The sequence below is a fragment of the Camelus dromedarius genome, chromosome 20 (assembly GCF_036321535.1).
Source record: "Camelus dromedarius isolate mCamDro1 chromosome 20, mCamDro1.pat, whole genome shotgun sequence".
NCBI lineage: Eukaryota > Metazoa > Chordata > Mammalia > Artiodactyla > Camelidae > Camelus > Camelus dromedarius.
Window position 1 is genome coordinate 32,173,705 of NC_087455.1, and position 15,149 is coordinate 32,188,853.

General features: G+C 47.9%; 1 protein-coding gene across 2 annotated transcripts in view; it reads right to left on the reverse strand.

Moving 5' to 3' along the window:
* The window catches only part of MATN2 (matrilin 2), a 119,555-nt gene extending 107,359 nt beyond the window's left edge, over window positions 1-12,196 (reverse strand). For both annotated transcript variants that reach the window (XM_031439375.2, XM_031439374.2), the window contains exons 1-2: window positions 11,970-12,196; window positions 412-579 (exon numbers count right to left, since the gene is read on the reverse strand). In XM_031439375.2, the coding sequence (XP_031295235.1) occupies window positions 412-553 (142 nt within the window). In that variant the 5' untranslated portion in view covers window positions 554-579; window positions 11,970-12,196. The remainder of the gene's footprint in view (window positions 1-411; window positions 580-11,969) is intronic.
* Between the last annotated feature and the right edge of the window lie 2,953 nt (window positions 12,197-15,149).

The following is a 15,149-nucleotide window of genomic DNA, read 5'->3' on the forward strand; positions in this document are numbered from 1 at the left end:
TGCCCGCTCCCACCTTCCACAAGCCCGCCTGCTCTCCTTCCCATGCTGCCGTGCAGGGAAGCATTATTAACACGCATTAGCCAGACAAATCCAACAAAAAATTCTCGTAACACCCATGTCCACGTAAGTCCAACCAGAACCTTTTCAAATGAAAAATCTTGCCCTTGCTTATCGGAGAAAAGTCAGGAGCTTCAGATGAAATGAAAAGCTTTGAAATAGAAGAGGTTTAATTTCATCCGAAAACCCCTGGACAAGCACTTCCTCAACTCGAGACGCACACATTGCCAACAGGATGCCCTCTCCCCACCGCACACCCAACAGGGGACCCAGGGCTGACATCCATCCCCTGGTCTGGAGGCCCGCCCTTGGCCACCTCTTCTTGCTTCTGTAGGTGGAGCCCCGGTCACTCACCCAGGAGGGCCGTCTGAGGGTGGGTCCGAGAGTGTCTCCCTCTGGAGCTGGTCCTGGAAGGAGGCCGCTCCCTGGCCTCAGCAGGGAGGAGGAGGATCTGTCCGAGGATCAGCAGAAAGCAGCCCACCAGCATCTTTTCCATCTTCAGGAAGAGGAAGAGGGGCAAGGCTGTGACAAACACAACAGGAGGAGAAGGCTGAGTGAGGTTTCTGGGTCTCCCTGGATGCTAGATGATGGGGACCCACAGCCCCACTCCCTCGTATCAGACAGGCCACTTGTACTTAAAATGTCATTTGTGTGTGACCCTTAGACCCATTGGTAGGTTCTTGGATACTCCGATCAGGGCATGCATAGCTGGAATTCTTCATCATTTTGGTCACTGTAAGACTGAATGGAAAACTTGAAGCGGTAAAAAAATCTATCCCGAAGTTTTCAATCAAGTTTATTAGCAATTTTTCATAATCACATTCTATATCTTGGATTTGAAAAAGGAAAAACTGTATCTGAGGATTCCGAGTAACAATACTCCTTTAGTCTAGTACTAGTGGATGGTACAAATTAATATATGTAAGTTCCCAAGGAATTCGTAAACAGCTGACATAAGGTCACATGACTTAGCCTCCCAGCATCTCAGCCTCCCTGCCTCCCAGCCTCCCTGCCTCCCAAATACGTCTATTAAGAGGGACATGGTACTGCGGTTAAGGGCTTAGACTGTGGCACCAGACTGCCTGGCTTTGAATCCTGGCTATGACACTTGCTAACTGTGTGTGACCTTGGGCAAGCTACTTAACCTCCCCAAGCCTTATGGGAATTTGGAACAATGTTAGTTAACTGAGCAACTTAATCTATGTAACTAAAGCATTCAGCATAGTGCCCAGCACACGTGCGGCGGTGGGGACAAGCAAACCTGCAAAAAAGCTAGGGGACCAGAGAAGAACGGGACCAAAGTTGATGCTGAACAAGAAGCTCTCAGACGCATGAAGAATTTTAACCCCAAGCTAAGTTTCAGGTTTCCACAGGGGTGAGGGAGTTTCAACCAGAGTAGCAGTCTTTACCAGACTTCATTTGTTTTCTATACTGGTCCTGGAGAGTAGCTGGTATGAAGGCTCCAGGAGAAAAGATTCTGAGCAGGGAAGTGACATGGTCAGATAGATCCAGGCTCTCCCAGGATGACCAAACTCAGCGTTTCACACGGGATGAGAAAGGTACTTGCCACCTGGTGAATAATGTCAAGACTACTCTGCCTGCAAACCCTCACGGAGAAGGTAGTATCCTGGGACTAGGTTTAAATGCATTTTTCTTCTATTTTCTATCATTATAATGGGTGTCATAGCAATTTATTAATGTATATAAATTAGGTGGGGAGGAGGGAATGTTTAAGGAGGAACAGCATTTAAGGGAGATCATTTGTATGTAAAATTTTTACTAAATCTTCATCTTACGCTTGACAGTTTCACCCAATTGATTTCATTTAATCCTCATACATATCTTGCAGAAATCAGAACTATTATCTCTGCTTTTTGGAGATGAGGAAACTGAGGCTCAGAGAAGTTTAGTCACTTGACCTAGGTCACCCAGCTAAAGTAAATGGCAAAGTAGGCTAAGAGGCTAGTTTCAAACCCCAGGGTAAGAGGCTAATTTGCCAGTTCATCGATTAGCAGAAAACTAGGTTAGCTGCGAACCAAGTCCCCAGAAGTGAATTCATGAAAGGCCATAGCTGTTTCACTGTAAGAGGTGGGAACAGGGCAGGGCAGGGGAAGGGACCATTTCCCAAAATGTGAAAAAATAATAATAATTCAGTGAACTGTTTGTTCAGCAAATTGCTTTCAGGAATTGACCTGGAGATGAACCCAGGCCTGTCGACCTTCAAAGTCCACAGTTTTTCACACTTACTGGGTTGAGCTAGCTCACTTTTCACTATACATTAAAGTTATATTGAAAATAGCACGTTTACTCAGCGCTTACTATGCGCTGGGCACAGGGCCAAGCGCTTTAAATGTATTAAGTCATTTAATTCTTACGGGAACCAGAGAAGTTAAGTCATTTGCCCAACGTTATGCCACTAATAAAGGGGTGAAGCTTCAGACAGTGTTAGCTTGTTACGGATAACTAATGCCCACCCCCTTACAGACAAATTAAACTCTTTACTAATTGGACTGGTCCCTTTTCATAGCTTAAACTGGGAGATTCCTTTTTAGAACAGAGAGAAAACAGAATAGTTCGCCTCTTTCTCTGATCTTAAACCTACTATTTACTTTCAAGCTTCCATGGCATTTATCACATTTTATATGACATTCTAAGGGTGTTATGTCATTTATATCTGATTTATTATTTTAACGATGTGCTTATTTCTCCCAACTGAGCAAATACAAAGTCCACGTTTATTTCTTTCAACATACACAACATACTCTCAAGGCCCACATCCATCCTGATACATTTTCAATTAAACCCAACCATTTAGAACATACTGCAGTGGATAATTATGATTTTCAAAAAACAAATACCATTTCACGTGGCTTCAGTTTACCGTGGATTTCAAGAAGTGTTTGCATTTTCCAGTCACCATTGCTAACCAAAAGGCCCTGAGGATAGGTGCATTTAGATGACAAATAAACATATAAAAAAAAGTTCCACATTCTTAATCATTAGAAAAATGCAAATTAAACCACAATGAGATTCTATGACAAATCCACTAAAATAGCTAAAATTAAAAAGACTGATATAACCGAGCGTTGGCAAAGATGTGAAAAACTGGAATCCTAATACATTGCTGGTAAGAAAGCAAAATGGTACAGCCACTTTGGAAAACAATTTGGCAGTCCTTCATACAGTTAAACATACACTTCCCAAATGATACAGCACAGGGTGACCAGCTGCCCTCATTTGTCCAGAACTGCCTGTGTTTTAGCACTGAGAGTCCTTCCTCCCATCAAACTCATCAGTCCTGGGCAAACTGGGCAAACCAGCCACCCTGATTCTAGGTATTTACCCAAAAGATATAAAAACACGCTCACACAAAGTCTAATCCTCAGATGCTCATAGAGGGCTTCTTTGTAAAAGCTAAAAACTGAAAACAACCCAAATGGCCATATGTTAATGAACATATAAATAAATTGTGGCCCATCCATACAGTGGAATACTACTCAGCAATGAAAGGAATGAGGTACTGGATGAATCTCAAAATAATTAGGCTGAGTGAAAGCAGCCAGACACAAAAAGAATCCATACTGAATGTTCCTATTTATATAATATGCAATAAAGGAAAACACTCCATGACACAAAGATCAGTGGTTCCCGGGGTTGGGATGGGAGAAGAGGGTCAGTTACAAAGGGGCATGAGGGCAATTTGGGGGGTGATGGAAATGTTTGCATCACGATTATGGTGGCGGTTACACGGCTCTATACATTTGTCAGAACCCATCAAATTGTACACTAAAAAGTGATGAGTTTTATTCTTGGAAGTCATACTTTAAAAGAGCTGTTTAAAAGAAACGAAAAGGATGGGGAAAAGGATACTATATATAAGTCAACAGAAAACCGGTGCGGCAATAGTAATGTCAGACAAGGTAGACTTTTTAACAAATGCAATGGCAGTGAAACAAGGAAAAAGAAAAGTCAGCGCACGCAGCCTGCATTAATCATTGTTCCTCAGTTCCGCATTTACAGCTGCTCACGTTTGAAGAACAAGAGCAGAAGCCAATTCTAACTGGAAAAACAGCATGACGTTTGAGAAGCAGTTCCTTTCATACAGGGGCATATGAGAAGGATTGTTGTGCTGAGAAATAGAGGTTAATTCAATCAGGACAGATTCCATGATGCATTTGGGGGCATGAAGAGAATATTAAATAAAAAAAATACAGCAGCTTTGACTTGTTCTAGCAACTTTTCTCCTCCCCATGGGACAATGAGTCTTTTCACTCTACCGAGAGGGTGGGGGAAGAGAGAGAGAAGGGGATTGTTCAGACCCTCTTAGCTATGAGTTCTTCTGAGCATCACTGTTCCAAGTAAATGGACAGGCGAGGAGAATCCCACCAGAGCCAACACGACGTGCGTGGGCCTTGACGGGAGAGCCTGGCCCTGTTACAGCACACTGCGTGACCTCAGTTAGGTGATGTAACTCTGGGCTTTAGTTAGCCAGCCATAAAATGAGAGGCGTGGTCTGGAAGCAGCGCTTCTCAGCCTAAACCAGAGCACAGGCCCGTGCCACCCTGCCGTCCATGGAAGACTGGGCTTGACACCCTCCCAGGCGACAAACCCTGTCTCTGGACAAGAAGAGAGAAGGGGTAAGACACTGATATTTTTATGTGCCTGCGATGGCCAGGCAGAGAACTGAGCACTTTGTGTATTATTATCTCTTTGGAGCCCTATAATCATCCTGTGAGGTGGACAAGCTCCCGATTTCACAGACGGACCACCCAGACCCACAGATAGAAAGACGCTGTCCAAGGCCTCAGGGCTCGTGAAGTGGTGGAGCCAAGACTTGACCCCCGCCGTTGCTCAGGCTGTCAGCCTTCTTGTTAAAGAAGGGATTTTGAGTCCCCTCTCCAATTTTAAAAGCTCTTAGACATCAGGTTCAATGCTTCGTCTGCTCCATCGGCCCACTGACCTTGCACCCAAACTAGTCTGTGTTCACAGGGGTCAGTCACCAGGCCCTGGGGCTACAGCAGCCTTAGAGGCTGTACCTTCCTGGCTCCCACCTTGGACCTGAATCCCCAGCTCCCGCAGGGCCGGCGAATGGAACCCAACCTCTGCTAGGACTCAAGGCTCAAAATGTTAGACATTTAGATGGTGGACCTGACGTTGCCTGTCAGTGATTTTCATCCAGTGGTGAAGGCCTGATCGCCAACTGTGCCTTTCCAGATACAAATTCAGCTGCTTCCACTGAAGCCCTTTCACAGTCAAGGTAACTCCATCTGCTCAGCCAACCATGCCGGAAACTTGGCCCCAGCTTCCAGGTCTTCCTCGCATCACCATCACATTCATGGGTGGACAAACCCTGGCGGTCCCGCCTCTGCACGGCTCCCCTCTCCAGCCCTCCTGACTGCTCCCCCAATGCCAGCAATGCTCCCATCTCTCTATTTCTCCTCCTGCCAAAAATTAATAAAATAATACAAAAAATAAATAAATAAAAAAGAATAAAAATAAAGTATCAATTTAGCCATACATGCATATGCAAAACATTTAAAATTTACAAAACATATATTAGTTTAGAACTAACGCTATTCATGAAAAATGTTTCATACAATGTTTTCTCTCTCTCACTTCATAAAACAGTTTTCAAATGCTTGCCTCTCTCCTATCAGTATTTTGTCAGCACTAATGATGTTTTTTGAGTCTTCTGGTCATATCCAGTGTCATCCAACCCTTGCAATTGTGAAAGATACATCTACATGTATCCAAAATTAGCACATTGGCTGAGGACATTTCAAGCTAATGTGTCTTCCAAATAGTACTTTGTTCAAAATATTTGACAGAGCTCCCTATACTTTGAGAGAATTTGCAAGGACTCAGATATAGGGCAATTTCCTCCTTTCCAAGGCATTATTTTCTGGGGAAAAACCCCTCACCACATAGTTTGGTATATGTGATCTTTCCTACTGTATCTTCTCTCTCTTCCATCCAATCAAGCACCACGTCCTGCCACGTGCTGTCTCTCATATCTCCTTCCCTTTCTGTCCACATCAAAGTCACAGCCCTAAGCCTGGCCCTTATTCACACTGGAGAAACGACAGACGTCTCGGCAACCCTGCTAGTTGTCCTCTAATACCCTCCCCTCCTTCTTTAGTAATAGAGCCCCACTTTCTAAGATTCGTGATGGGCTGGAATAAAGACCATGATGCCCAGTCTTCCCTGCCCCCCTGCCAGGTGACTACATGTGCGCCAGGGGGATGGAAGTGGACGTGATGTGTACAACCTCTGAGAAGTGTCCTTCTGAAAAGGGTGGGGTGAATGACCACCCTGTTTTTTCCCTCCTGCTGGCTGGAATAAGGACATCCTGGCTGGAGACCCAGCAGTCGTTTTGAACCATGAGGCACCAGAGAAATGGAAGCTATGCTGCATGGTGAAAGCAATGGAGCACAGGAGGGCGGGTCCCTGACCCCATTCTCCCTTTGGACGCACTGTCTCCAGGCTTCTAGAACACAAACTTTCTTCTTCAAGCCACTGTCGTTTCAGTTTTTTCTGTAACTTGGAGTTGAACATAATCCTAATTAACAGACTGACTCTAAGTCTCTCCTATTGAATCCATCTGGCACCAGCACTGAATTCAGTCTTTCCAACACAATACCATACTTACCATGCTCTTGTTCAAAGACTGTCAGTGACTTCTGCATACCAATCCGATAAAATCCTGATTCCCTAACTTAGCATTCAAAGTCCCATAACCTGACCTTCAGTAACTCCCCCACCCACTCCACCAACACACCAACACACACACACACACACACACACAGTCATTACCCCTCCATTCCAGCCTCTAGCACCATACAATGGCTCTTACCCTCTGCTGGCTGGATTGAGTTTATGACGACTGAGCTATGAGTAGGTAGTCACTCCCTTTTAAAATGAAGTGTGAGTGGAAACAACTTTAACAACAGAGCAGATACATTGTGGTGGAGTTATATAATGTGACATTATACAACGACAGAAAAGAGTGAATTCACGCTTCTTGCAACATCATTAATTTACAAACCTAACACTGAACAAAACAAAATTCAAAAATGGACAAAACGAATCTACAATCATAGGACTCAGAAGAGTGGTTACACTTGAGGTGTCAGTGCACAGAAGGAGGCATGGGGGTGGATCGTGGGATGCTGGAAATGTTCTGCCGATTAATCAGAATGCCGGCTACGCATTTAGGAAGAATAACCCAGCTGCACCCCTGATTTGTGCACTTTTCTGTATGTGTGCTTCAGTAAAAGGTTTACTTTAAAAAAGAGGCAACAGTAATGTATGGTGGTAGAAGCTGGAATAGCAGTTACTTTCAAGGGGAGGTGATAATTAATTGGGAGTACAAGGGGGGCTTCTCAGGTACTGATCTGGGAGGTGTTCACATGAGAGTGTTCACTTTACAAAAGATCCATTGAACTGTTCCCTTATGGTTATGCATCTTTTTATATGTTTCTTTGATTAAAAATTTACTTAAAAAATAAAGTGTGTGGTACTACTTCTGCCTCCATTGCTCTCTGATCATGCCGTAGGAGAGGTGGGAGCTACGGCAGGGATTTTGCAGAGAGTTTAACAGATGCTCTCTCTTCAGTGGGTTGTTGGGCACATTCTGGAAGGGGATGTTAGTAAGATGAGGCTGCCCAGCTGGCCCTGATCTGGACCACCTTCTCAAGCCCTGCGGTGGGCAGAATAATGGCCTCCCAAAGATGTCCACATTCTAATCCCAGAACCTGTGAAGATGTTATGTTACAGCAAAGGGGAATTGTGGTTGCTAATCAGCTGGCTTGAAAAACAGGGAGAGTACCCTGAATTATCTGGGTGAGGCCAATGCAATCACCAGGGTCCTTAAAAACAGAAGAGGAAGACAGCATGAGAGGGACTCAGCCTGACACGGCTGGCTTTGAAGATGCCAGGGGGCACAGGCCAAGCAATGAGGAAGAGTCTAGAAGCTGGAAAAGGCAAGGAAATGGATTCTCTCCTAAAGCCTCCAAGAGGAACGAGAACACCCAGTGGGAACCATTTCAGACTTCCAGCATCCAGAACCATAAGACAATAAACTTGTCACTAAGTTTGTGGTAACTTACTACAGCAGCGATGGGAAACGAATACTGTCTGGGAATCTCAGGGAGGTGGTGATTTCTTAGAGATCTTGGGGGTGGGGGCATTCTTTGTATTTCACAGGAAATGGAGGAGAAGAAGGAGCTAGAAAAGTCAGCAAACGCTGTTTTGGGGAAAAGGCGGCCATTCTGAAGGGCTAGTGTTAAAAGCTGAGGGTTTATCAAGGAAAGGGAGAAAGACGGCAAAGCAGCGGCTTCAGAACTGAGTTTGAAGAAACCCAGATCTCACAAAAGATTTGACCCATAGCCTTGATCCCTGTGGTCTTGAGCCTCTCATCTTTAAGGAAGGTGAAAACAAACTTAACTAACTGAGAATGTGCAGGGATAAGCCCTAAACAGAAGTGAGATAAAATTCTTTGATTTACATCATTTTCTCTAATAGTAGCTGTTTATTAGGGGCAGAATAGCACCTCAAAAGATGTTTGTGACCTAATCATCCCGGAATCTGTGAATGTGTGCCTCTGTGGCAAAAGGGACTTTGCAGAAGTGATTAGGCTAAGACTCTTGAGATGGAGACATTAGCCTGGATCATCCAAGTGGGCCCAGTGTAATCCAAGGGTCTTTATAAGAGAGAGAAAGGGGGGAGGGAGAAGATGGGGAGAGAAGAGAGAAGGGAGGGGAGGACTGGAAGCTGTTGTGCTTTGAAGATGGGAGAAAAGACCAGGAGCCAAGAAACATAGGCAGCTTTTAAAAGCCAGAAAAGGCAACAGATTTTTCCCTTCTAGAAGGAACATAGCCTTGCCCATACCTTGATTTCAGCCCAGCGAGACCTGTTTCAGACTTCTGCCCTCCAGAACTGAAGGACAATAAATTTGTGTTGTTTTAGGCACTAAGTTTGTGGTAATCTGCCACAGCAGCAATAAGAAACTGATATAATAACCTAGAATAGCAATGGGTATTCCAATGGGGGGTGAGCCACATTCTCCAACAGTAGTTTCCTCTGACAATACTCTTAAAAGAACCTCAAAAATTGTTAGCCAGTTCGCCTGCTCAGCCACTGACTTTACATGCATAGATTTGGGGAGGAATCTTATTTTCAACAAACTCACTCTGAGCATTACTGTATCCTACACACTGGAGGATGGATTCATGTTATCTCATTGAATCCTCACAACAACCCTATGACATAGATGGTATCATGCCCATTTGATGGATGATAAAACTGAAGCTCAGAATAACAACCATAAGTATAGGTAATAAATATTGAGCACTTTCTGAGCTAGTCATTATCCTAAACACTTCACGGGTGTTAACTAATATAATTCTCCCAAGAATTCTATTCCCATTTACGATGTAGAAACTGAGGCAGGGAGTCTAGTAACTTATCAAAATCCTTGCAGGTGGTGAGTGGCACAGTTGAGGTGGGAACCCAAGTCCTTCAGGTGCCAAGATCAGGGTTATATCCCAACTACCTCTCATCACATCATCATCATTACCACCAACTACTGAGACTGAGGCCTCTGGAATGAAGCCCAGCCCTGCCTTTCTCTCTGAGTCCCCTTCCAGGTCCTGCCGGGTAAGGCAGTGGTGGCCGTCTGCCCAGCCACATGGCAGGGTTCAAAGATGACCTCACAGCTGGAGCTCCAAGTGGCAACTGGTCCCTTGGAGGGGTCTCCCTGGCACCATTTACTAGCAACAGTGATGACAGCCTCTGCTCTCTCCTTGGCGTTCCAGCCTCTTTCTTCCCCTTCTTTCCCCTTCTTTCCCCTTCCCCTCCTTCTTCCCCTCCTTATTCTCACATGCATGTTCATCAGGGGAGCCCCGGAGGTTCCTTGAAGACTAAGAGTCCCAGGAAAGGGCTCTCTTAAATACACATGCTAAAATCCACAGGGCAGCGAGTCCCGTCCCACGGAAAGCACTGGAGACACTGGCCCACGTGGCTGGTCTGAAACTCAGCTGCTCACCCCTGAGTCCCAGCGTGTCCTCTCTCACCGCCCACCCCGCTGCACGCCTGACACCTCGTGCAGGCCAGCGTTCACACCGGCACTCCCTCTCCCCCTTCCTTTGTCCCCACCTGCCTCGCCCCTTGCCTTCTCTTAGGCACCAGCCAGGGCTGTTTCCAGGAAAACTGTGAGATTTCTTTCTAGTACCTCCAATGACCCTCTTATTCCTTCTCTTTCAAGGAGCAATCATCTATGTCCTTTTCTTTAGATCCTGGGCCTCATTTCAACAACCTCTTGCTGAACAGGGATATATGGTGTTGCTAATGAGCACTCAGGGCATGACAACCATCTGAGGATAGCTCGAGGGTGGACTCTGCTATAACACCTCCCACCACTGAGCTCAGGCTTCAGTGCCTCCAGCCTGGGGGGCCTGGGCTGTAGAGCAAGGAACATTGGAGCCTGATTTGTTTAAAGAAAAAAAAGAGAGAGAGAGACCTGGCAACACGAGGCCCTCACTGAATACTATGGCAGGAATAAAAGTATGGACAGATAGGAAAATAGAAGGTGAAGAGTCACAGATATGCGCCTTCTCAACAGGGGATCCCAAGGGACCAGCTTTAGGAGCTGGGAGGAAACGTTCCAGACCATAAACCCTTCTTGGTACCTCGACACGGTTTTCTGAGGCTGTGCTGTGGAAAGCAGGCAGGGAACTCTGTGTAGGATGCCCTCCTGCATGGAAAAGGACGGTTAAACACATTCGGATTATTTACCACCTTCACGTACCCATGCAGAGCCTGTCTTCCTGAGCTGGAGAGACAGTGACTGCTTACAGAACCCTGGCGTTCTGGAGAGACAGGTGTTGGAACTCACCACCTAACAGGATGCCTGGAACTGCTCTAAGAACTTTAATCCTCACAGCCCTGTCGGTATTATCATCCCCATTAGACAGATGGAGAAAATGAGGCATAGAGAAGTTGGGTAACCCCGAGGTTACCAAGCTGTAAGCTTCACCCACAGCCAGAGTCTGAACCTAAGCAGGGCAACCTCAGAATCTCTGTTCTTGACCACGGGCCCCCTGCAGCCTCTTGGCTGTTTTTCGGCTGCCCCACTGATGAAGACAATTAAACGCACTTGGTGCAGATACATCCCGGCTCCTTGATTTATCACAACTTGGAACTTAGTGGGGTTTGTGCAGGGCGGGAGTATGTGATCCACAGGAGCTACGTTTCCGTGCGTTCAGCCCCGGAGACCTCAAAGGCACAAGATCCCCGTTTTTCTGTCCTCTCTCCAAACTGTCCTCGGGTTTTCTAGCAACTGCCACAAAATGCCCTCCCCTTTCTTGCCTTTCTCCACAATGTAGGGAAGCTGGAGCTTTAGCTGCCATAGGGAACCAAGAACAAAATGCAGACGGCGTGAAAATAGCCGACCAAGGTGGGGGTCGGAACCGAGCCGCTCGCCAGCTGAGTAGGAATCACACCCGGTCCCCGCTCAACAAGTCTCGCTTTCCCGGCTCGGACGCCAGGTCTGGGCGTCCCCGCGGCGGGGCACAGCGCCCCCACGGGGCACTGTGGGGTGGCTGCCGAGCGGTGCGCCCGGCGCAGGGAGCGCGCCGAGCTCGCCCGCCCGGGGCGGCCTGACTTCTCCGGGCCGGGGGTCCGGCAGCGCCGCCCTCCCTCTCGCGCTCTGCCCAGAGGGGCCGGGAGCCACTAGCCCCGGGGCGGGAGGGGCCGCGCGGAGCCGGCGCGCGGGCCTGGGGGGCAGCGCCCGCGTGCGTCGGCGCCCCGGCTCTGCCTGTCTCTCCGTCTGTCAGTCGGTGGGCCGGTCGGTCTGTCTGCGCCTCGGGGTCGCGGGGCCGGGCAAGGCCCCGAGGAGAGCGCGCCCCGCTCACCTGCAGCCGCCGCCGCCGCCGCCGGCGCCTGGGAAGAGAGACGAGGGCGCAGTCGCCCGGGTCTTCCTCGCTGGCCGCCTCGCCGCTCCAAGAGGCACGGCTCTTCTCAGGGGTCGCGCGTGGGAGCCGAGGAAGAAGCCCGAGCCGCTGCCGCTGTCTCCTCCTTCGCCGCTTGCTCCAAGTCCCATCCCAGAGCGCTCCCCTCGCTCGCTGGCTGCCTGGGCGGCTCTGGGCCAGCGCGGGCGGGCGGGCGGCGGGGGAGGCGGCGCCGCGGAGGGTGGGGAGCCGGCCGGCGGGAGGAGGGGTGTCCTCTTTGGGGATGGAGAAGGCGCGGAAAGGGAGCGGCCGCCAGGGCGGCCCCACCCTTCAGGCAACCCCGGGCCCCGGGAGCGGGACACACTGGCCGCGCGCCCTGCCTGCTGCCACCTCGCTCCGCTCTTGCGGTCAGTCCGCAAGCCCAGGCGGGGATCGCACTCCAGGGGTCGGGCTCCTGAGACGCAGGCTCAGAACAGCAAGGAGCTTTGGGGGCTTGGCGGAGGGGGGTGGGGTGGGGTGGGGTGGGGTGGGGACGGTAGGAGAGCATCTCCTGGGGGAAGGAAGGCAGGACAGGGGTCCTGTTTACTGAACTAGGGGTCATGATCTGCCGGAGGCGTCCATCGACGACGACGATGAAGAAAAAAATGGTGAGAATTGGGATAATTGGTGACAAGTGCCAGAAGCTCTCTTGGCAGTGCCCAGAACACCCCACAAGTGCCAATTCATATTAACGGTGCGTCCACTGGCCAGAGACCAGGCCCTAGGGCGGGGAGGAGAGTAAGGATGCCAGGGCGGAAAGGAGACAAGGTTTCTACCCTGAAGGAGCAGAGAAAGTCTAGTCCAGGCAAGACTTTTGAAATTATGCATGAAGATGTTTGCAATTTTGTAAAGTGGGGGAACATGTCCTTGGACGCCCCCATCCCTCCCCAGGGAACTTTGGAGGGATGCAGAAGACCATCGGCTAGAGGCAGGGAAAGGGCCTGGCCCAGCCCTTCTACCTGCTCACCCCGCTTCTGGCCATCTGGGGAGCGTGGGGTCTGCACAACAGGGCCGGGGCACCTCCTAATAACTGCTCCAAATCTCTAGCCCCAAACCATTAACCCAACCACTCCGTTCAGGTTTTAACAAGCTACAGGGCAGAGGCAGCAGACCTAACAAGTTTCAAAACCTCTGGGTGTGCCAGAGTCTGATAACTTAAGTAATCTTGGTTGCCTTCACTCCGAACCAGCACTCCTATTTGATGATAGAGTTGGTTTCTGGAATATGACCGGACACTATGTACAATATAAGTTCTTCAGGAAAGCTCCAGGTGGGTAATTAAAATTCTAGCCATAAGGTAAGGAGTTAATATACTCAAGCCCTTGGGCAACTCAGTGGTATCAATGCCAAGAAAGAATCTTGGATTCATGTTCCCTTGTTCCCTTACCCTGCACCTTAGGCCCACTGGGCCACTCTTGGCTGCCTGCACTGATCAGAAATTGTTTGTCTTTGAGAGGAGGTAGGTGGGGGTCAGAAAGCAGAGGAGAGTCCTCAGGAAGTGTTTGGTCTCTGAAGTCTTGGATCCCACAGATGAAAATTCTTCCTGAGTCTGGGCCAGTGAAAATCCCCTAAGAGCTGGGGAATTTGACTTACAGTTCATGGAAACTTACAGTTTAAACGTGTTGCCTTATTCCAAGACACCAGGAGGATCCAGTAATTTACCAGGAAAACAATAGCAGTTCTGAAATCCTTCCCAATTTTAAAGAATTTTAATTTAGTAATAAATTTCAGTCATTCTGGTGGACGCTAACTAAGATGGGTGTTTTTCTCCAGGGAGTTCAATTAGAATCTTTCAGAAGAGGAAATCTTTGTATAGAGCAAGCCTGGGGCCAAGTCAAATAGGTCAATGAGTTATTCTACCTTGTGGAACGATCTTCAGGTCTGCCAGAAAAAAAAAAAAAAAAAAAAGGGAAGCAAAAGTGAGTTCAATATCCTGAAATATCAAGTCAGAAAAAAACAATGACAATTTCCCAGTTACCTTCAGGGTGAATGCAAGTTGAAAATAATAAAGGCTGCTGGGAAAAGCTGAAATTTGCCTTTAGTGTAGAGAACCCTATTCAGAAGAAGTGTGGGGCTGTGATTTCCAGTTCTCACAGGAGAAGTCATGCAAGCAAACAAGAACGAGAGTGTATAGTATCTTAGAATTCATAAGTTAGTTAGAATTGATAAATACTTAAACTACTTACACCTCGGTAGCTCTATTGGATTCAACTCACTTCTCTGTCTCCACAGGGGGTCTCTTGTGGAGCAAAGTGGCAGGGGAGAGGGGTATGCAACAACATTCAACCCAGGCCTCACATTCGGGAATAGCCTGAAATACAGATTTTGAGGGTAAGGAAATAGCTCAGTGGTAGAGCCCCTGTTTAGCATGTATGAGGTCCTGGATTCAATCCCCAGTACCTCCACCAAAACAAAACAATAAAAACAAAATTTCACAGGTAGACTTTTGCCATAAGCATTCATTCATTCCTTGTAAACATTAGAACGTTGTTTGGTTTGGTTTTGCATTAGAATCCTTCCTAAAGGGCAGTATAAATGAGACTCTGTCAAACAGAAGAGCACCAGAATATAAGGAAACCAAAGAGCAGACAGGTTGGCTCACAGACTTAGACTCTAAAATAAATCTTGAAAATAGAAACATCACTTAGGACTTCAAGATAGGACCGCAATGGGCAGCTCCATAGGACACAAATGAGGACTTATCTAAAACTGCAATGCCACCTCACATTCATGGTGTTTCTGTAGATAACTGATGATGTTTGTGTCCCATGTAAGCTGTTGGAGCTCATCCCCTCCCACTCAAGTGGAAGGGCAGGGCATCTCACCTGGGAAAGGGGCCATCATCCCTTTGGGCCAGCTGCCAATAGGTCAGAGCTGGAGATTAGGTAGAGAGGTGAGCATTGCAAGGCAGTGACTGAGTTTCCACTCCAGCCTAGGAGAAGGAACCCCCTTATGTGGGACAGTGCTTCCTTCTGGATGCCCCATCAATGTGGATAGCTGGTTCCATGTCCAGAGGGGCCCCTTGAGGAGGGGCTGGCTGATGGCAGCATCATTCCAAGTGAAATGCTTTCTAAATAAACATACCATCCCACCTTGGAGAGACAG